Here is a 21,865-nt window from a genome sequence, read left to right as displayed (position 1 = left end):
GCTTTGGGACTCTCGTAATTCTCTATTAAAACGTGAACTACCGTTCGACTTGATTGCGCACAACGTGTTTCTAAACTCGAAGATCCGGATCCATTCGACGACATTCATTCGAGACCGGTGATTCGCGGATACACCGATTACGACCTTGCCGAAATGTTGTTAACCTGTAGAAAAACGAGTAAGTAGAAATTCTAAAACACCGATCAAATTTCTTACAACTCACTAATTGTAAGATTTAGTAAGACCGTAGTATCGTAAGATCAGTAATCGTTTCGTAATTTGATACCTCTTCCACCAAAATTGAGAAGAACATTTCGAAAATGGTAACAACGACGACAAGGGGGAAACCTTTTCATCGGTTGTATCGGTTGCATCGTTTGCGGTGTCTTTCCGAGGAAACCAATTTTCATAAAGATGCGGCCGATGCCCGGTCGGCTTTGTCCAAGCCTTCCGACAGTTGTCCATTATCCATCGAGCCATCGTCATGGACGGTATTTGCAGTACCTACGAGATTTTGTTCGTCTTTGCGATTGAAAGTTTCCGGCGGTACCTACCGATACCTTTTTCGGGTCTCGATACGATACGATACAGTGCGTCGAAGGATCGAATATTCCGGTCCCGGAATCGTAACAGAGGGGTGGGATCATAAATTCCCTTTCGTTGTTGGTACTCAACGTAGCTCCGGCTGGACGTAATCCATATTTCAGACATAGGTGGTACCTGGACGAAAGTGCTCGTGTCGATTCTCGAGATAATTCGGACGCGTGTTTTCATACGCGAACGTCTCTTCGTAAATATGGTTTTTACCAACCGTCTGTCGGGAAATTTACAGTATTTCCATCCGTTTTTCAGGAAAATCAAATCGTCCGCGAAGATGAATCGGCTTCGTTTCCATTCACCTCGAGACCATACACCGTCCATCCTTTGACCACGAGGCCAATAAATGGTGCCGTGCCCATGAAACGTGTCATCGCGGAATTCTCCTTGATACTTGGCATCTATTTCGTAGAAAGGAACGTGTCGACTCGCGATTTCGATCCATGGAAAAAGACCGGCCGTGTTCAATTTTGGCATCAACGAGGCCGAAGATATTCGGATACTCGCGTACCCGGACATATACGTATGTAGAGACTTAGCCGTGCATATTTTCAGGCCAGCATACTCGAATGAACTCGGTAAATGAAAAACACGTACAAATTCTAGTATACGAAGCAACCAAAATGGTCGTATAACGGTACGCGACGACTTACGCGCGAGAAATGCTCGATGTCGTGCTCAAAACCAGCGCATACGGTATCGCTTCTATGTATACGTTCGCAGAGACACAATTGCTGGCATCGATCAGCAATTTCTGTCGATTTCAGTCTCAATTGATTATCAGAAAATTCGTTTACTCTAGCAGCGTTCCTTACGCACCCCTGTCACTGATCGCTAAAACTATTCTCTTCTCAAATTTCTTCGAAGTGAAAGAGAGAGAGAGAGAGAGAGAGAGAGAGAGAGAGAGAGAGAGAGAGAGAGAGAGAGAGAGAGAGAGAGAGAACGATATTATCATTCGATTTTCTGCAAATTATACTAACTATGTGGGTAAACGTATGTGCCAATTCCATCCATGCCAATCGCGTTCCAGGTACCCTCGTATTGGCTTCCATCGATAAAACGCGTAATACCGGCATCAAAATGTTTCAATTTCACTTCCATAATGTCTAGAAATCCCTACTTATTTAATTGCTACTTCTGGTTTTCGTTTATTTTTCACACACGTCAATTCAGATGCCCCTCTCGCATCTTGCTTCAAGTTGCTTCAGATATCTACCATATATCATCGATACCTCGAACGATCCAGAGATCGTCGTTATTACCTTGATTATAACGTTCGGGCTTTATGAAATAACATAATAGGAATTTTTATTTTTTATTTATTTTAATTTTTTTATTTTTTAAGCGACCAACGACTAAACAAGTATTAAATCTTGCGCCTTATAAGCGGCTGGCGATGCCGAAAGATAACGTTACTTAAAATGACCTCGTATAAGCGATTGGTCTCGAAGAACTTCCTAACGGAGTATTCTTGCGTTTTTCTTGCGCACGATGCTACGCGCAATTCCTGGACGGAACATGTTGCCCAAATATTTCTCGAATCGCCAAAAGATAAAGTGGAAAGGGAACTAGAATAAAAGATTACCGTTAATCGTTCGTTCGTTCGTCCGTTCGTTCGTGTTCCAAATCGAGGATATAACAAACTTGATTTATTTGCACGTTTACTTACGTGTATTCGAGAATGAGAAATAACAATGTCTTCATTCGACGTCTCTCTTTCCATTGTGCTTGGACTTTTTCGTACATCGTACCAACGACAGTCGAGATTTATTTCCGAATCTCTTGTCGAACGTCGAACGAAACGATAACGTTTCACGGACGACGTGTTACACGAAATTTCTGGCAACAAGACGCAATAACGCGCGACGTTTAGAGAATGTACCGTCAAGAAGCTGATTTATTCGGTCGATGTACCGTTAATCGTTGGTCATCGAGGTCCTACGGCCTCTAATCAAATATTGTATTCTTACACTCTCGAAGAATCAATTCGATTATCTTGGATTTTTGATTTCTCCTCGAGATATCGCGCTCTCCTCTCTTGTTTCTTCGATGATCGTCGTTGTCAGGAGTCGCGCGATAGGACCAAGTATAAACGAGAAGAATTCTAAGTTCATTGGAACGCACACGAGCCCTTGGCCTAGTTTACATATGCATATCGTAATAATGTGAACAGATGAAAATTCTTCGATGGACATATCAACACGATCAACGTTATTAAACGGAATACACATACTCCGGAATACTACTCTATTCATACAGTTTCCCCTTGCATTCTCCGTTTTTATCTCCTATTCGCTTCGGTCAGTTCTACGCTGGTCCTTCGACCTCACACTATCCCATCTTCCTTTCCTCTCCTTTCATCGTCTCTTTCTTCTCCTTCCCCTCACTTTCCACTCTTTTCCACTCTTCGTGTACACATGTGCGCACGTGTGAATTGTGTGTGTATGTATATATACATATATATATATATGTATATGTATATACATATATATATATATATATATATATACACATATTTATGTATATCCCATGTATTCCGACATCCGCCTGTCCCCCGCTGGTGTCGGCAAACCGTACCGGCTAACAACATCTCGACTCTCCAGGTTCACCCTTTCTCCATCTTTTCGTTCGAAAAGAACGAAGAGCATGTTCCCCCTCTCTGAACGCTTCTCTTTCTCAGTCCGATGCACTCGTCTGAACGAAGGATTCGGGCAAGCAGTTTGCGCTCATCCAAGGTAGGAGACAGTAGAAACGACAGGTGGTACGGAAAGACGAACGAGGCAGAAGGGCAGCGCGCGCACTCGCAAACGTACTTTTCAAAAGACCACTGATACTCGCACACGCACACGCACACACACGCACACTCGTATACGCACGCGTACACGCACACAAAAACGAACACGCGCGCACATATAGGTGCATACATTTTTTTCTCATTTATTATATGTATATGTATATGTAAAGATCGATACACATATACCCCTATAAAAAGGAACGGAGGAAAACAGGCCGAAGAAGAAGAGAAAAGGAACAAATTGATCAGCTGTAAAATATCGTCGTAAATGTAGTATAATCGATTCAGTTATCTATTTATTCGGGGTGAATCGTATCGACGACGACCATTGGTATCGTTTGGTTCGTGAAAGATCGCTCTACCGGCACCATATTTCTCGCAGCTATTTTTACTTTTGTTCGAACATATTGGTTGTCCTTGTCAACGATAAACGGACGATTAATTAAACGGACACAAACACAACTAGAAGAATATAAAATAACTAAACAAGTGGCAGTGCGCGTAAAAGCGCAACCGAGAACATTTCCTTGAGGAGATTGCACATGTTCCTCTTCTGTTGGCGATACATTCGAGATTGCCGAGGTATCTATCAATCTGTGTGATATGACTTTCTTTATATCGTTCGTGTTCGTCTCTACCAGCGATATCTTTCCAAATAATTAAAGCTTCGATGGTTGTTACATTTTCAAATTTTCGAGAGATTGGGGTGTCGAGATTTCACAAATGTATTCGTTTTACCCTCTATCCGTTTTTTCTTTTTTTTTTCGCTGTCCGTCAACAGTTGGATTTGTTTCACACGTCCTGCTTGTCATTTTTTTTAAAGGCCCGTCGTCCGTCTAATATCGTATAATACATACATAGATCGTACATCGTACAATCGTACGTTATAAAATTATATATCGATCGCATTTTATCGTGCACCGTTTATATATTCCTAAGGAAATCTGCCGAGTACCCATAGCTAAATGTGCTTGGCGCACGTTCTGCTTTGCTGAACGATTTACAGCGCGATGGAAAACCGGTCGTCGCGTTAAGGCGATCGTTGTCCGCGTAAGGGGGTAGCAAGGAATCGAAGGGTCGTTAACCGAAAACAAGACAAACCAGACTCTCACGATTTTCTTTCTTATTTCCTTTTTCCCTCTTTCTACCTTCCCTGCTTTCTTCCTTCCTTCCTTCCTTCCTTCCTTCCTTCCTCTCTTCCTTCCTTCTTCCCTCCACTCTGTCTTTCTCTTTATCTTTGCTTTCCTTCCTCTTTTCATCATTCACGCATGTGGCATTTAGTTCGAAATCATTCGAAATAAAAATACATCGCTTGGTGATACATTTTCCAATTTTCTTCCAGATTATCTAAAGGAATTTATCTAAAGCAAGCATGACTTTAGGCTGGTTTTACGTGACACTGACGGCGTTCGCGGCGTGGACGTGTTATTTAGATTCGTGCATAGGCGGACCGCTTCCAGAGAACATCATGATTCTACCGTCTAGGAAATTTCTGAAATCTGGGTCAGTATTTTTAGTTCTTTGTTGTTTTCTTTTTTTCTCTCCTTTTTGCATCGTATATCCGTCTCGATGCGTGTCGCATCTTTTTTGTCAAGAACGTTGCGCCAATAATATATGTATTTATAATATACGTTTTATATTGTAGACTGTGTAGACTGTGTAGACTACAGTGTAGACCGTGGACTGCAGACTGTAGACTGTAGACTATAGACTGTAGGCTGTAGACTGCAGATTGCAGACTGCAGACTGCAGACTGTGGATTTGGAATGGCTAAAACGGGGCATAATCTTATGGCATTGTTACGATTTCTAGCGCGGTTGCGACAACGTCGGGTCTCGCGAAAGAAAACAGGCCGAAAAACGACGTCGACGACAAGGCGGGGAACAACGACAGATCGTCGGTGGCGGGCGATATTAATCTGTATCGTTTGCCGCCCTCCCCTGCGAATTTGCTGAAGCCCGATGGATTTCAATTCTACACTTACAACGAAAGGGGCGACATGATCACGAAGCAAATGACTCCGGATGAAATTCAAGCTTTGATCGCGAGCGGGGGACCGGATCACTCGAACATGGGAGTTCAGGAACCTCAGAAAGCCGAGGACATACTTACCGACGGGAAAAAGGTCTGTGAACTGACGCGAACGCGACTCAACATTGTTCATTCGCATTAGAATAATAAACATCTTGCTCGCTTGTGTAATATGTATGCAAATGCTCGTACTCGGTTCGCAGGTGATGGATGTCGTGGAGAAAGTACAAAACGTGCTCAAGAGCGCTATGAACAAGCCGCCGATGTTAACGGGAACGATCTCGAATTCGGTGCCGGAAAAAGCGAACGTCGAATGGAGCAATATTCTACCCGTTATTTTGGCCGGCGACAAACACGGAGACATCGTCGACGACACGCGTTACATCGAAAGATTTACAACGCCGACGACAACAACAACCGTTCGTACCTCGACCGTCCGAAACGATTACGCCTCGAACGGAACAACTTTCGAGTTGAACTCAACGGTGTTCGCGACCACGACGGGAGCTCCCGGCAACGGTACCAGGCCGAAGGAAACGCACGGGCAAACGGTTTCTCACGAATTCGGAGGGAACAGGACACGAGAGACGGTTTCAAGCATTATTTCGAACGCTATGACAACCACCGCCAACACGCCTGCGGAAAAATTCATGATTCCCGTGGCCGTTATAACGGCCCAACAGAGACCACACGTATGGCGTAGCACAACGCAAAGTCCGATCTTTCAGAAAATTACTGAAATCCTACCCGCGGCCGGCAACGACGCACTCGACGAAAATTTCAACGACAATAGCAATCGTTCGTCGATGGTTCCTCTCGGATCGACGAAAATCAGGGATCAGGCTACCGAATCGTTGGCGAGCGCGATCCTAGACTCGACAACGACGGCTGCCGACACGTCGGAAACGTCGGTGGCGTCGACGGCGTCGACGGCGTTGGAAGCGTCAAAAACTTCGGACACGGAAGAAAACTCCAACGATGACGTCGCGACAGAAAAGACTTTGTCGATAAATTCGAGCAAAATCGACGCATCGACGACGAACGCATCGTCCGCAACGACGCCCCTTTACTCGCCGACCGAGATCGTTGTCACGGCTGTGGATAAAGCTGGCGCAGTTTCATTGCCGGTGCTGGAAGAAGAAATAAAACCGAGCGTCTTGGAAACCATGGCATCTTCCACATCTTTGCCCATGGAGCTAATGAACTCATTGTCCAGTATGATCGGTCAAGTTTCGGAAGTTGCCGCGTCTTCGGTTCTGCCTGCGTCGACCGATTTCGAAAGGCAGCAGTCGCTTCACGATCGAGTCGAGGAAAAGGAACGAAAGAATAGTTCGAACCTATGGAAAACCGCGACGACACCGTTAACCGATCTAACGATTAAATTATCAACGTCCGACGAACGTGGAGAAGAATCGCTCGGTGAAACATCTGGCACAACTTCCACGAAGCTTCCGCAGGTCAATCAAGATCGAGTCACTTGGACCATCTCGCCCGTTATTTTGTTCGCAACCCTCGCACCGGCGAATCGAATTCGTCCCGACGGAGTCGACGATCTCTCTCGTGTTCCGACAACGACCTTCGATCGACACGACACGCCGAATTCCACTTTGTTGGCGATCGACGCAACGCGAACAGCGAGTACGAAGGAAATGCTCCGTACGACAACCGATTCGATGCCTGTTGCCGGTACATCGGTTACGTTCCAAACAATGGTAAAGCCATTCGACTCGATGAACACGAATTTCTCGGGTTTCGATTCTCCGTCGAAAATATCGGAGGTCGAGCAGCAGTCGAACATCGAATCGATAGCGATCATCGAAGACATGCTCAGAACGGTGTCCGCCGAAGCGAATATTCCTTCCTATTCCACGGAATCGTTCGTCTTACCGAATGTTCCGGCGAAAACTATAGCCAGTGGCCTCATCGCAGGTTTCGAATCGATCGCAGGCCCCGATACGAACGTTACACCGATCTCCGGTGCGAACACGGGAAACGTTGCTTTCAAGCTAGAGTCGCAAACTCTGGCTTCTACGGCGGGAACATCGTCGAAGGATAATAATGTACTTTGCGAATCGAATCGAATCAACAACGAAACTCGAAATAGTTCCGCGACGAACGAAACAGTTTATATCGAGCCGAAAAGACCATCGAATCCGATCGAAGAACCAGGAACGCTCGCGACGACCGACCGTACGTTATCCACTACTCGAACGAACTTCGAATATGCGCAAGTAGAAAACGAGGAATCGATCGTGTCGAATAATACCAATGAGATTTCCATTCCGACGATTCCGAAGATTTCAACGACGCCAACGGTCACAACGGTTCCAACTTTTCCAACGGTTCCAACGGTCGATTTGTCCGTATCCGGCGTCGATGCTTCGATCGATCCGGTCGTGGATCACGGTCAAGCATCCCCTTCAGAGGACACCAATTACATCAACTATACGACCACGGTATCCAGCGAAGTATCTAGTATTTCGTTCGATTCGACGAACCCGGTTCAGCAACAAAGTGCAACGAACGTTGACGGGAAGACCGAGACATCGATAGTTGCCAAGCTCGAGGAAATTCCACTAGAAATTGTTAAAAAGGACGACGATGAAACGTCGGTCGCGTATTCCGGTGGCCTCGATAGGACCCCGTCGTTGGAATCCATCGTTGGGGCTGTACAGAATACGTCGACGATATTCGATCGATCATCGGCGAACTTGCCGAAACCAATACCAACGGACACGGGAGTAGATACCGTCGAATTTGGCGACGGTACTACCGTCACTGGTACTACCGTTTCCGAAACTAGAACCGACGCGTCGATCTTCTCGATCAACGAAACAACGAGCGATACGAGCTCGATCGTTACGCAGCCGAATCAAATAGCAATAACCACGCATTCGACCAATGAAACGAATCCGATGGACGTTGAGAATCCATCGAGGATCGAATCGACGACGGAGCAAAGTAATTTCTTAACAAAAATTCCGATTAAATCGTACGTCACGTCGAGCAAGTTATCGATGTACGAAACGGTGGAGTTTGAACATTTAAATCTGAACGCGACAACAAATACAACAAATACGATAAATACGATAAATACAACAAATACGATAAATACAACGAACGACGTTAATTTCGACGAGAAATGGCATCGGATCACTTTATCCGAGATAGTGCCGACGGTACCGACAAGATATCCTGTGCAGGAATTTCTGCAGACATCAGAATCGGAATCGGAATCGGCGACGGTAGCGTTAACGATGCGTGAAACAAACTCCTCGGAGGATGATATTCGGTATCCGACAACGCCGGCGAGCGAAACCGCGACGGCCACCGTCACGCTAAATCCTTCGAAGAGCACGAGCGGACTGGACACCAGTATAAAAAACGCGAGCAACGACATTGTCAACTTCTCAAGACTTTGCAACGAATTGGCGTTCAAATTTTGGATAGCGGTGAACAAGGGACTAAGCACCGGCAGGTCGCTCGCCCTGTCGCCGTTCGGCATGGTCAGCTTGCTAGCGATGATCTTCCTCGGCGCGCGAGGTTCGACGTCCGATCAAATGAACGAAATTCTCGGTCTCGACAACGTGGCCACCTTTAATCCACATCTAATTTTTCAAAATGTCACGGACGCTGTAAGCTTGGCGAGAAATCAGGGAATCGCTAACGCGGCGTTCGTTCGCGAATTGTTCGCCGACAAGGTGAAGATTCGAAAATTATTGCCGTTCTACAAGGAGCAAGCGCAACAATTCTACGAAGGATTGGTAGCCGAGGTGAATTTCGCTACCATCAGCGATCTCGCGCGTCGGCGAACCAATCTGTTGATCAGAAAACAAACCGGCGGCCGTATCCGAGATTTCGTGAAAAGTAACGCTGTCCCATTGAGATCCCCCCTCGCAGCGATTTCCGCGAACGTGTTTCAAACGGATTGCAACATCAGCTCGGCCAGCACGACGGGACGAGACGGGGAATTATATTTCGCGATCTCGTCGGCGCACAGGTTGAGAAAATTGATCCCGGTACCGGCAACCGTTTGGCGATCGAACGTACTCGCCGGTTACGAGCCGAGCTTGGACGCCACTGCGATCGGTCTCGGCGGTACCGGCAAATTAGTTTCAACGATCTTCCTATTGCCCGGTCAACAGGGTCACGCCGCGCCCGGCGACACGTTGGATCGGCTCGAGCAGAGGCTCGTCAAAGGAGCCTTCCGAGACAGCACGTGGAACAAACTTTTAAAAGTTCTGATACCCAGGCACGGCCTTGAATTACAAATACCCAAGTTCAGTCATCGGTCCGTCGTCAACGCTACCGCTGCTTTAAAACGAATGGGCTTGGATCAATTGTTCTCGAACGACGCCGATTTCAAAGGGATCAACGGGATAGGAAATCATCTATTTTTATCCGACGTCCTACAGGTAACGTTGCCATTTTCTTCTTCTTCTTCGCTTCTTTTTTCCCCTTCTTGGTCCCTTTCTTTCGTCATTCTTTCTCAATTGTTCTCATCTTCTTTCGTTTTCCTTCTCGTCCCAACCCATCTCTTTTTCCCAAATATTTGGAAATTATTTAGACACAATCGGTAACGTCGTACGTCTCGTTTTCAGATGAACTTATTTAGTACATGCGGCGATGAGAACATCGGCAACGGTCGACATCACGTGGAAGTTTATCCTGCGAGTCCTTTATCGAGGCAATCTCCGAGTTACAACGACGAACACCGAACTTTGGAGTCCGGGGGACTGCTACACTCGGATTCGGAATCAGAATCAGATTCGAATTCGGATTCAGAGTCGGAGTCAGATTCAAATTCAGCGGCGCCAGCTTTCGACTGTTGCGTAAATAATCATCCGAGAACCGTTTCCGGGAACGGAATCGCAAAAGTCTCCGAGAAACAAGCCGTAGACAGACCGAGATTGAAATTGGATCAACCGTTCCTCTATTTCGTACGACACAATCCGACCGGCCTCATTCTTCATATGGGACGTTTCAACCCGAGATTACTTTAATTCACCGACATAACAAGTATTTTCGTTCCCCCATCGCTACTATTATTATTTAATCTATTCAATCTCGTGTCTTATTTACGTGTTATCGCCGAAAATTCTCCCACTCATTTTCCATCCATCGTAAACGTTACACGTATTCGCGTCGCGTTTCGTTTTATTTACAACCGCAGCCTCCGAATGGTCGAATTCCATAACGGGACGACGCTCGGTCACTCTCGTCGAATACACGTTACAGTTGCGTTACGTGTACGGGATTACGTGTAAACGCGAGAGTACGCTTCTGCGATATTAGGACAAGCTCTAGTATCAGTAGGATCGTTCGAAGGAAACTACAGGGTTCCCCGGAAAGAATCTCATCCGATTTCAAAAATTTATATTTTAAAAAATTACACACAGAAAATTATAATTCAAACACGAATGTAACGGGAAAATGTGCGAGTTTTTGTTTACAAGTGTTCAATATGACTTCCTTTCGTTACACGTATGATATCATTGCGATATGAAAGTTCTTGCCAAACACGGTGTAATGTATCTCTGGTAATTGTTTGTACAGCATCACAAATGCGTTTTTTTCAGTTCATTTGCACTTGTAGGTAAAGGTGGTACAAAGACAAGATCCTTCACAAATCCCCAAAGGAAGAAGTCGCATGGGGTTAGGTCGGGTGATCTCGAAGGCCAACTGTGTAGAACCATATTATCGGATGAACTGCGACCAATCCAACGGTTCGGTAGTTCCGTGTTAAGAAAATTCCGAACCTCCAAGTGCCAATGGGGTAAAAAGTAAAACTCGCACATTTTCCCGTTATATACGTGTTTGAATTATAATTTTCTGTGTGTAATTTTTTGAAATATAAATTTTTGAAATCGGATGATTCTTTCCGGGGAACCCTGTATTATCGTAAAACAAGAAAATGTCTAGGTTATTTTATGCCAAGTGAGACGACGCTTTTTTTTATTTCCTCTTAGAAAAATTTCTTAAAGTTTCACGAGAATTCTACTTTCCCTGGATCCGTATGCAGTTGGATGTGCGAGGAGTGAGAAGCCTCTAATTCGTTTCTCGATATACCGTTAACATTCTTTTCTCGAATCGCGAATGGTCTCGAAAAATCTAGAACATACCTTTCCCTCTCCTCTTAATCTTTCTTTTTTCATTTTCATCGAACTGACATTGTATGCATACATTTTTCAAGAATACATTAAAAGAAAAATATAATATATTACATTTTATGCTGTTTACATCATTCTTTTTTTCTTCTTTGTAAACAACACCGTTTAATCTACCAACTCAAAAATATCCCACCGTGTGAACTGCAAATTCTGGGGACATGCCAAACCGAACCACACGCAATGCAACACATAAAATTAAATTTTATTTTCCCTTCTCAATATTGTCGAAAGTCGGGACTATGAATACGACCCGTGGTTCTTTTTTCTTTTTGGAAATTTTAGAAAAGCTACGAAGTAACCATTAAATGTAATTACAGGGTAAGTAGGAGCAAGGAAGAAGCAACTGTTGAAGACATTGTTCGACAATATTAAACGACTTATACGCGTCGGTCTATTCTAACCTAGAAAGGGGAACTGGTAGCTCTTGTTTCTCTTTCTTTCTTTTTTTTATACATTTCTTGAAATGTTTAAAGGAGCAAATAAAACAAATTACAGGATAGTAATGAGCGAGGAAATCGTAGTTATTTAAGACATTGTTCAATGAAATATAGGGCAATCGTGAATGGACTACAAAGTCCATATACTAAACTGTAGCTGTTATGGAAATTATTTTGGAAGCGATTGAAATTAAAATGGGAACGAGAGAGAGAGAGATGAGGAAGAATTAAAATAATCGTTTTAACCTAATCTAACAAGTATACTTATAACTCTAATTCATTACGGCGGAGTGACGTAACATCAACACGCATACGTATACGCTAGATTTAATTAGAAATGGAAGATTTTATGAATGGAGAAAATTTGTATCTATGGTCGGTAAATATATCTGTAGTCGGTAATGAGATTTTTTCAAAACCACGATATAGAAGGATCAGGCTTCGCAAAACCATGATATAGAAGGATCAGGCGTTGCAAAACCGTGATATTGAAGTATCAAAGACTGTTTTTTGCGCGCGTTTTTATCGTGTGTTCTTTTCTCCACAAAATCGTGTCAGTGGGGGGCTTGGGAGGGGGGTGGTGGTATTAGGGGTAATACTAATTAAGTATTAAATTGTATAATAGTAAAAAAAAAAAGAAAAAAAAATGTTTTTACATCAATTATAATCCCCTTAACACGTTGAATGCCACGCCGGTTTTACAGAAATTGTCCGTGCTGCCACGATGAATTTTCTTTTATGTGATACATATAATGTTGAAATATTATCTGCAATAGATAAGTTACAGTGTATAACCATGTTTGACATGTTAATTGTGACAGGAATCACTGTTTGAATTGACGATGGTAATAATACAAAATTTTAGATATCGACATTTGTTTTAAATTATATATATTCCTATCAATTTAGGCGCGTCGGTCACCGGTGGCCCCCATGGCGTCACCACCAAGTTAAGTGCCGGTCACCGGTGACCCCCGTGGCACTCAACGTGTTAATCATGCGATATTTTCTCCGGACCGTCTCGCGTAGGGCCTATGGCCCGAGGCTGAATCCGTCTTTTCCAAAGTGTGGTCGCTCCCGGCGACCGGGATAGTGTCCCCAACACCTTCACAGAATACCTCCACACCACCCCCGCTTCATGGAGCCTTCCCTTGCGGGGTGAGACGACTGCAAGATATCAAAGCGTGGATCTTCCTTGGAATTCCGATGTTTTGGTGGGCTCTTGGTCCTGGTCGTCCCCGAGTTGGAAAAAGAAAAGCATTAAATGCCTATAATGCACTTTGTTTGCCACCATGTTCTAAGGCGTACAAAACTGATAAAAATTAACGAATCGTAACCAAGCTTTTTTCCAAATATGGCTGAAGTTATCTCTTTTAGAATATATGTACAAATGTCATTTGTTTTCAATAATTGTGATATATTCAGTCGGGTCTCTTACGCTACCTACCGAAAATCGGCACGAACTTGCCGGACACACACAAACAACCCAATACTTTAGTTCTAATTAGATTTCTTCTTATTCTTATCATTATTATTATTGTTATCTTTAGTTGTTCGGGAATGGACGAGATAACCGCTTGTCGCGAATGGGATGCGGCACGACAACGTGACATCTCGTAAACACTACAACATGCCGCGGGAGACAGAAGGCCATCGCTGAACGAGCGACAATAATCAAACCATTGAGTCATCCTCGTTGCCAGGTGTCGAACGGTGATTCACTGTCACGACGTAATCGTGTACAATATATAGCAAACTCACCTTAATTGAAGCTCAGATTGTGCACAAAAATGAATAATTTGGGAAGAGGAGATATTCGAGCCTTGGCGGCTCGTTGGCATAGTTGTTGACAATCGGTAACTACAAAAATGAGCCGCAAGGCTCATATATTCGAATCATATTTCCTCTTCCCAAATTGTCCATTTTTGTGTACAGTCTATAGGCATCAATTAGAGAGAATTTACTATACGCAGATGTGCAACGGTCATTCGCGTTATTCTCTTTAGTCTATACTAGCTGTTTAGTTTACCGAGCTCGGACCGAGTTCTCAATACTTCAGTTACTTTTTATTTAGTGTATGTTGCGCACGGCACAAAATAATTGCCGGAGGTCGTAAGGAGACGAGAACGATTTAGTCCGACGTCGTCTCGCTTGCTGATTTATTTTGGACTCCACAGTCCATGTAAACTTGTATAAAACGTGTTGCGCACGGCGCAAAAGAATTGTTAATACATTAAAGGCGGGGGATCTTGAAGAAAGTATGCTAGGTAACGCGGCGACCGCCCCGCCTCGTTTTTCGTCCTAGAGCGGGCGATATTTTGTGTAATCATAAAAAAATTTAGACTTAAAAAGGTTTATTTAAACTCTTGAAACTAAAAGAAATATTAAAAAAGAACTAAACACTAATTACAAAAAATGTTTTAAAATACATATTTATGAGAAGTCGAGATAAATCGTAGTACTACGACTCCCGTCTTTAACATTTAGCCGACCGATCGGGTAGATCTACCCATTTCCAAGCTAGTCGGTGACCGACCGCTCGGGTAGATCTACCCATTTCCAAGCTAGTCGGTAGCCGACCGATCGGGTAGATCTACCATTTTGACCTGAGGAACGCTTCTTTCTCTATAGAGCTTCTTATTTCTATAGAGTACAACATATAATAAAATGCACACCAGCACACCAACACCACACCCATTAGAAATCGAAATGCTACCTCTCACGACTCTCACAACTTTTTCGAATATATAAGACTCCGCTCAACTTGCAAATATTAGTGTAGAAGCTAAGCTCCTTGCTGTGACTCTCAACAAGTGGTGTGAAACGAAGTATAGAAAAAATATCCCTAAAAATGTCCAGGAACATGAGTGAAAATTCAAGTGATGAGTTGTTTATGGACATACTATCAGACTGTTCTGAAGACATTGATCTACTGATAAGTGATTGTCAAGTTGACGACAATAATAGCACCATCGTTCCCATATATCAGACTATTCGACGAATCCTTTCGAGTGAATCGGAAGATGATTCCGCCGATGACTCGGAATCAAATGTTATTGTCAATGGCGTCGATGATTGGACAGAAGATGATATTAGAGTTGAATTGAAGCATATGGTCGAACTGCATGCATCAACACAATGCCTGAACATCACGATATATTACTGCTTTTTTGTTCCATATTTGAGTTACGTTATTTATCCGTCATCTTTACTGTCCTTAATTTTCTGACTCTATTAACTATACTTTTTGAATAACCATTAAAAAATAATTATTATAAACTTTTAAATTCGAATTTTGTATAAGCAATATGTGAAATCGTTGAACGAAATTGTTACCGTAAGATATAATTGATCACATAAATAATTTTCGGACGTTTTTGATTTCAAATAGCGAATTTCAGTCCGTGCTACCTCAGAAAAATGCGCGGTGGACAGCGCAGTTTGGCTTTCCCGAGCGCGGTGGAAACTGTACAGGTCTCTGTGGCGCGTGCGGTCGGCTAAGTGTTAACCCTGAAACACTTTTTAAACCATACAAACTAACTTGCAAATTTACAAAAAATCTGAAAAGTTTTCGTAAGTTGAACCAATTTCTGTAAAAGTTTCAGAATAAAATCTTCTGCAATGCATGAGACACGTAGCAAAATATCAACTATCACTATCAGTCTAATCGTCGTTATTGATATTGGAATAACATGAGAATAATCAATTATCGCGAATGGTATTAGCGGCCTATTATTTCTTGTTACCTGAAAATATTCTCGGAAAAAGGCAGCTTGTTGCATCAAGCTTGGATATCTATTCGCTATAATTGCATGGAACAATTGACGCAAAGTTACTTCTTATCATAACAGAAGATATCGATTTCCTTTGTGTTCGATGATCATAACACTACAATGATTAGTAGTTAATCGTCCGATTTATCTGAAATGGATTGTTAATCACATTCGTGAAATCGAGGAAAATTCGTTGTAAATGTACATTAGCGCGACATATAGTAGTTCATTGCTTATTTTAATCCTTTCGAATAACGATGGCATCTTCGTTGTTGATACTAACGGTATTCCTCGGGTATCCTCGATAGATTTGTATAATCATGAATACGAACTAACCCCCGTATTTCACATGATATCCAACATCAATGCTGGCAACAATAAATTTGATTGCAGTGAAAATAATGAAGAAATTATCATTCCCGAAGGATCTTATGAAGTGTATGCAGGAAATACTTAAAAGATATCCTCATGGACGTGATTCGCAGGGCCATGTACACACTTTCGCCATACATAAGCATAATACTAACAACAATAGGATGAAGGGCGAAGTATACAAATCCCACAAGATTAATCTCCAGAAACCTAATAACATTGCATGAATATAATGTTCTTGTGAATACCATAAACATCAACGTAATCAGAATGGAATGCAACACAATTGCGGCTTGATACAGTAAGGATAAACCCGTACATATTATTCACGAATTTTCGCCTAGCCTCCCTCCAAGATATAAGAATCTTGGAAACGCCACCATGAGCTATTTGTCTTTTTAGCGTGGTGCGAATAATAATTGATTTCGTAATACGTCTCGTGGATCAATACAATCATCTCATTGATTTTCGTGCATATAAAACGGCGAGACCGTTATACCTACAATAAATATGTATTTCCATAAAATAATTAGCTCGATGCGACGTTCAAATAAATATATTTTAGACTGCGATCTCCAGCGTTATTTGTCCATGAAACGATATTGCATTCCCCCTTTCTCATGGCACGTAGCAAATACTGTATCTGATTCATCTTCTTTCTTTATTAGTATTAACATTTACTTAAATTTTACGAAATGTGTTCTTAATTTTATGACAAAAGTCATAAATCGAGCCAATCAAATATTTTCGAAACCATTGATGATACTAAAGATGTTTCAAACGAAAGTTGTATGGTTTTAGAGGGCATATAATCTGATATGAATACAATTTTTTTAGATGGACGCATGCAGGACATATGAGAGTCAACTTTATTTTTTTTTAATAGTATTATAAATTTTTTCATATACTCATTGATTCATCTTGTCATTTTCTACATATGTTTTCCATGAACTCTCCATTAACGTAACCAATATATCTGCAGATATTCATATTGTATTACTTAGACTTCCTATTAATTTAATAAAACAAATACATCATATAAAATATATAAATGTGTTAAACTTAAAATCATTGTACATGCTTCGGTGTGCCTAGTCTGCTATCATGCTGCATATATGCTACCAACCTCACACAGACATAACATTCATACTTACACACAAACGATTCTATTACAAATATCAGTATGTATCCCTTCTAAAACTAGTACTGTTAAAAAATGCTATGATATCTTTTTTACCGTGCTGGACAGCAAAATCCATAGGACTATTTAAATAATAATCTCGAATGTTGATATTAGCTCCTTTTTCCACAAGAAATTTAATCACATCTAAATGACCCTTTTTAGTACTGAAATGCAAAGGTGTAAGACCATTATTATTCCTTGGATTAAGATTAGCACCTTTGCTTACAAGTAATTTTACTACATTCATATGTTTTCTCGTAGCAGCTTTATGTAAAGGAGAGTCACCAAATTTATCAAACACATTTAATAATGCTCCTTTGTTTATAAGAAAGTCTGCTATCTCCAGGTAACCTTTAGAAGCAGCTTCGTGTAAAGTAGTCCAACGGTTATCAATCCTTCTAGTATTTACATATCGTTCCATACCATTCTCTTCTATAAGATATTTTACCATATTTAAATTGCCACTGTGCACAGCGAGATGTAAAATAGTCCTACCCCCTATATCTTTAAAGTTAATATCACATCCTGTTTCTTCTATAAGGTATTTCGCTACATCTAAATGACCTTTTTCAACAGCTATACACAAAGAACTGAGGTAATATCTATCACAAGTATTCATATTAGCACCTCTATCTTCTATAAGATATCTCAACACATCCAGTTTACCAGAAAAAGCAGCACCAGAAACTGAAGTCCTGCCCTTGTCAGTAGCAATATTAACATCTGCACCTTTATTTACTAAGTACACTACCACGTCATACTTGCACTCGCCAACAGTGGCAAGGTATAAAGGAGACCGGTCATTGTTGTCAACAACCGTTAAATTGGCATTCTTCTCATCTACCAGATATTTTACCGTGCTTAGGTGACCATTATTAGAAGCGTGATGCAAAGGAGACCAGCCATAGTTGTCAGCAACCGTAACATTGGCATTCTTCTCATCTACCAGATATTTTACCGTGCTTAGGTGACCATTATAAGAAGCACGATGTAAAGGAGTCCAGCCATGGTCATCAACAACCATAAAATTAACATTCTTCTCATCTATCAGATATTTTACCGTGCTTAGGTGACCATTATTAGAAGCATGATGCAAAGGAGTCCAGCCATAGTTGTCAGCAACCGTAACATTGGCATTCTTCTCATCTATCAGATATTTTACCGTGTCCAGATGACCATTACCAGAAGCACAATGCAAAGGAGTCCAGCCATGGTCATCAACAACCATAAAATTAACATTCTTCTCATCTATCAGATATTTTACCGTATCCAGATGACCATTATTAGAAGCACAATGTAAAGGAGTCCAGCCATCGTTGTCAACAACAATAAAATTGACATTCTTCTCATCTACCAGATATTTTACCGTGTCCAGATGACCATTATCAGAAGCACAATGCAAAGGAGTCCAGCCATTGTCATCAACAACCATAAAATTAACATTCTTCTCATCTATCAGATATTTTACCGTGCTTAGGTGACCATTATTAGAAGCATGATGCAAAGGAGTCCAGCCATAGTTGTCAGCAACCGTAACATTGGCATTCTTCTCATCTACCAGATATTTTACCGTGCTTAGGTGACCATTATCAGAAGCACAATGCAAAGGAGTCCAGCCATTGTCATCAACAACCATAAAATTAACATTCTTCTCATCTACCAGATATTTTACCGTGTCCAGATGACCATTGTAAGAAGCACAATGCAAAGGAGTCCAGCCATAGTTGTCAGCAACTGTTAAATTAACATTCTTCTCATCTATCAGATATTTTACCGTGTCCAAATGACCATTATCAGAAGCACAATGCAAAGGAGTCCAGCCATTGTCATCAACAACCATAAAATTAACATTCTTCTCATCTATCAGATATTTTACCGTGCTTAGGTGACCATTATTAGAAGCATGATGCAAAGGAGTCCAGCCATAGTTGTCAGCAACCGTAACATTGGCATTCTTCTCATCTACCAGATATTTTACCGTGCTTAGGTGACCATTATCAGAAGCACAATGCAAAGGAGTCCAGCCATTGTCATCAACAACCATAAAATTAACATTCTTCTCATCTATCAGATATTTTACCGTGTCCAGATGACCATTATTAGAAGCGTGATGCAAAGGAGTCCAGCCATAGTTGTCAGCAACCGTAACATTGGCATTCTTCTCATCTATCAGATATTTTACCGTGTCCAGATGACCATTACCAGAAGCACAATGCAAAGGAGTCCAGCCATGGTCATCAACAACCATAAAATTAACATTCTTCTCATCTATCAGATATTTTACCGTATCCAGATGACCATTATTAGAAGCACAATGTAAAGGAGTCCAGCCATCGTTGTCAACAACAATAAAATTGACATTCTTCTCATCTACCAGATATTTTACCGTGTCCAGATGACCATTATCAGAAGCACAATGCAAAGGAGTCCAGCCATTGTCATCAACAACCATAAAATTAACATTCTTCTCATCTATCAGATATTTTACCGTGCTTAGGTGACCATTATTAGAAGCATGATGCAAAGGAGTCCAGCCATAGTTGTCAGCAACCGTAACATTGGCATTCTTCTCATCTACCAGATATTTTACCGTGCTTAGGTGACCATTATCAGAAGCACAATGCAAAGGAGTCCAGCCATTGTCATCAACAACCATAAAATTAACATTCTTCTCATCTACCAGATATTTTACCGTGTCCAGATGACCATTGTAAGAAGCACAATGCAAAGGAGTCCAGCCATAGTTGTCAGCAACTGTTAAATTAACATTCTTCTCATCTATCAGATATTTTACCGTGTCCAAATGACCATTATCAGAAGCACAATGCAAAGGAGTCCAGCCATTGTCATCAACAACCATAAAATTAACATTCTTCTCATCTATCAGATATTTTACCGTGCTTAGGTGACCATTATTAGAAGCATGATGCAAAGGAGTCCAGCCATAGTTGTCAGCAACCGTAACATTGGCATTCTTCTCATCTACCAGATATTTTACCGTGCTTAGGTGACCATTATCAGAAGCACAATGCAAAGGAGTCCAGCCATTGTCATCAACAACCATAAAATTAACATTCTTCTCATCTATCAGATATTTTACCGTGTCCAGATGACCATTATTAGAAGCACAATGTAAAGGAGTCCAGCCATCGTTGTCAAGAACAATAAAATTGACATTCTTCTCATCTACCAGATATTTTACCGTGTCCAGATGACCATTGTAAGAAGCACAATGCAAAGGCGTCAGTCCGTAATTATCTATTGTATTGGTATTGGTCCCTGTGTTCAATAGAACTTCCATTATTTCTATATGACCATTTCCTGCTGCACAATGAAATGGAGTTCTTCCAAATTTGTTTGGTTTATTGACATCACTCTTGTTATGTATTAAAAGTCTCACTATTTCCAAATGGCCATTGCTAGCAGCCAAATGCAACAGTGTACTCCCACAGTTATTTGGTTTAGTAACACTTGCTCCTTTGTTTGTTAGAATTTTTACTATGTCAATATAGCCGTTTCTAGCAACTAAACTTAATAATGTTTGATATTCATTACCATTGTCATCGAGACATTTAAATAGATGATCAAGATCAAAACGATTCTTCTCCCACTCTTCATATGTGACTGGATCTGTTGCCTTTAATTTCTCCTTTACTTTTTCAATAATAATACTTTCACTCAAACCACTGTCAGCATTAATCGATGCTATTACTTCTAACCACACACCATGCTCCATGATTTCTACCCCAAATGTGTAATTTTGTGTATGTGTTTTTATGAAATGATTGATTCACTTTTTGTATTTCAGGTCATAAATCTTACATATGTATAATATACCAGACCAGACCAATGGCCAACTGTCCAACTGGCGATCCATAAGCAGCAGTTGGCTTATTCCCCCATTTATTCACTTATTTCACAGAGTAGCGATATGATTACTCCCACCACATTCTGCAAATTCGCATAATTCAAAAAGTAGGGATGGCTACGGATGGGATATCGATATCCGACGTATCATTCGCTGCTCTGGAACCCTACTCTGAAATCCCACCTCTTAGAATCAATGAGGATAAAGCGAAAGCTCAAGGTTAAATTGAACACAAGAGAAGTGAATGTTTAAGTGAAACACACAGCAATCGTGCCCCCTTACAAGAAAAGGTTCCCAGGTCTGACGCTGACTTTTTGATGAAATTTCGCATAGTAGTAGAGCTTTTAAAACTCTATGTTATTATATTTGATTTATTTCTTTATTTTCTTGAAATATGTAATGTTAAAGTTGTTGGTAACATAGCTAGATAGATAAGGTGGCTCTTGGGCCATTGTATCATGGAGCGAGGGCTGGAGAGGGGGTGACTTAATGCGACACAACGGAGCGGCTTATCTTTCACAGGTTTTGTCACTGACAACTTCAACATTAAAAACCTCAAAAACTATTAGCCGTCTGCACTCAATACAAAGCACCATTAGATTCAGTTTTACAAGCTTTGCCACTGTGTGGAATCTCATCA

General features: G+C 41.5%; 3 protein-coding genes and 1 long non-coding RNA gene across 5 annotated transcripts; 1 reads left to right on the top strand and 3 right to left on the bottom strand.

Annotated features, from left to right (window-relative positions):
• Window positions 1-30: 30 nt before the first annotated feature.
• Window positions 31-11,661, top strand: LOC117218226 (uncharacterized). Of its 2 annotated transcripts, none has more exons than XM_033466467.2 (5): window positions 31-178; window positions 4,734-4,894; window positions 5,204-5,516; window positions 5,626-9,837; window positions 10,024-11,661. In XM_033466467.2, exons 2-5 carry the CDS (start codon window positions 4,764-4,766, stop codon window positions 10,423-10,425), a joined length of 5,058 nt encoding a protein of 1,685 aa, XP_033322358.2. In that variant the 5' UTR covers window positions 31-178; window positions 4,734-4,763; the 3' UTR covers window positions 10,426-11,661. The 2 variants fall into 2 exon arrangements, with proteins under 2 accessions (XP_033322358.2, XP_033322357.2); XM_033466466.2 differs by lacking the exon at window positions 31-178 and adding an exon at window positions 3,701-3,973.
• LOC117218174 (MORN repeat-containing protein 5) lies at window positions 223-1,698 on the bottom strand. Its single transcript, XM_033466367.2, has 4 exons — window positions 1,578-1,698; window positions 812-998; window positions 561-720; window positions 223-504 (listed from the first exon to the last, which is right to left on the bottom strand). Exons 1-4 carry the CDS (start codon window positions 1,696-1,698, stop codon window positions 223-225), a joined length of 750 nt encoding a protein of 249 aa, XP_033322258.2.
• Window positions 1,899-3,014, bottom strand: LOC117218237 (uncharacterized). The gene is made up of 2 exons (XR_004489739.2): window positions 2,267-3,014; window positions 1,899-2,165 (listed from the first exon to the last, which is right to left on the bottom strand). It is a non-coding gene; the product is annotated as an uncharacterized LOC117218237 (long non-coding RNA).
• On the bottom strand, window positions 11,603-21,171 carry LOC117218173 (uncharacterized). Its single transcript, XM_076520536.1, has 2 exons — window positions 13,477-21,171; window positions 11,603-13,257 (listed from the first exon to the last, which is right to left on the bottom strand). Exon 1 carries the CDS (start codon window positions 21,091-21,093, stop codon window positions 17,353-17,355), a length of 3,741 nt encoding a protein of 1,246 aa, XP_076376651.1. The 5' UTR covers window positions 21,094-21,171; the 3' UTR covers window positions 11,603-13,257; window positions 13,477-17,352.
• Window positions 21,172-21,865: the final 694 nt, after the last annotated feature.

This window comes from Megalopta genalis, chromosome 3, assembly GCF_051020955.1.
Source record: "Megalopta genalis isolate 19385.01 chromosome 3, iyMegGena1_principal, whole genome shotgun sequence".
NCBI classification, from domain to species: Eukaryota; Metazoa; Arthropoda; class Insecta; order Hymenoptera; family Halictidae; genus Megalopta; species Megalopta genalis.
This window is presented reverse-complemented; position numbering and strand designations above follow the sequence as displayed.

Excerpts from the sequence above, each read along its gene's own strand:
- LOC117218174 (XM_033466367.2), bottom strand. The coding sequence starts at position 1,698 with ATGGAAGTGAAATTGAAACATTTTGATGCCGGTATTACGCGTTTTATC. Across the intron at positions 721-811 it reads TGTAAATTTCCCGACAGACG|GTACCACCTATGTCTGAAAT; the intron begins GTTGGTAAAAAC and ends ACTTTCGTCCAG. Across the intron at positions 505-560 it reads CGTATCGAGACCCGAAAAAG|GTACTGCAAATACCGTCCAT; the intron begins GTATCGGTAGGT and ends AAAATCTCGTAG.
- LOC117218226 (XM_033466467.2), top strand. The coding sequence starts at position 4,764 with ATGACTTTAGGCTGGTTTTACGTGACACTGACGGCGTTCGCGGCGTGG. Across the intron at positions 5,517-5,625 it reads TACTTACCGACGGGAAAAAG|GTGATGGATGTCGTGGAGAA; the intron begins GTCTGTGAACTG and ends CTCGGTTCGCAG. Across the intron at positions 9,838-10,023 it reads TTTTATCCGACGTCCTACAG|ATGAACTTATTTAGTACATG; the intron begins GTAACGTTGCCA and ends TCTCGTTTTCAG.
- LOC117218173 (XM_076520536.1), bottom strand. The coding sequence starts at position 21,093 with ATGGAGCATGGTGTGTGGTTAGAAGTAATAGCATCGATTAATGCTGAC.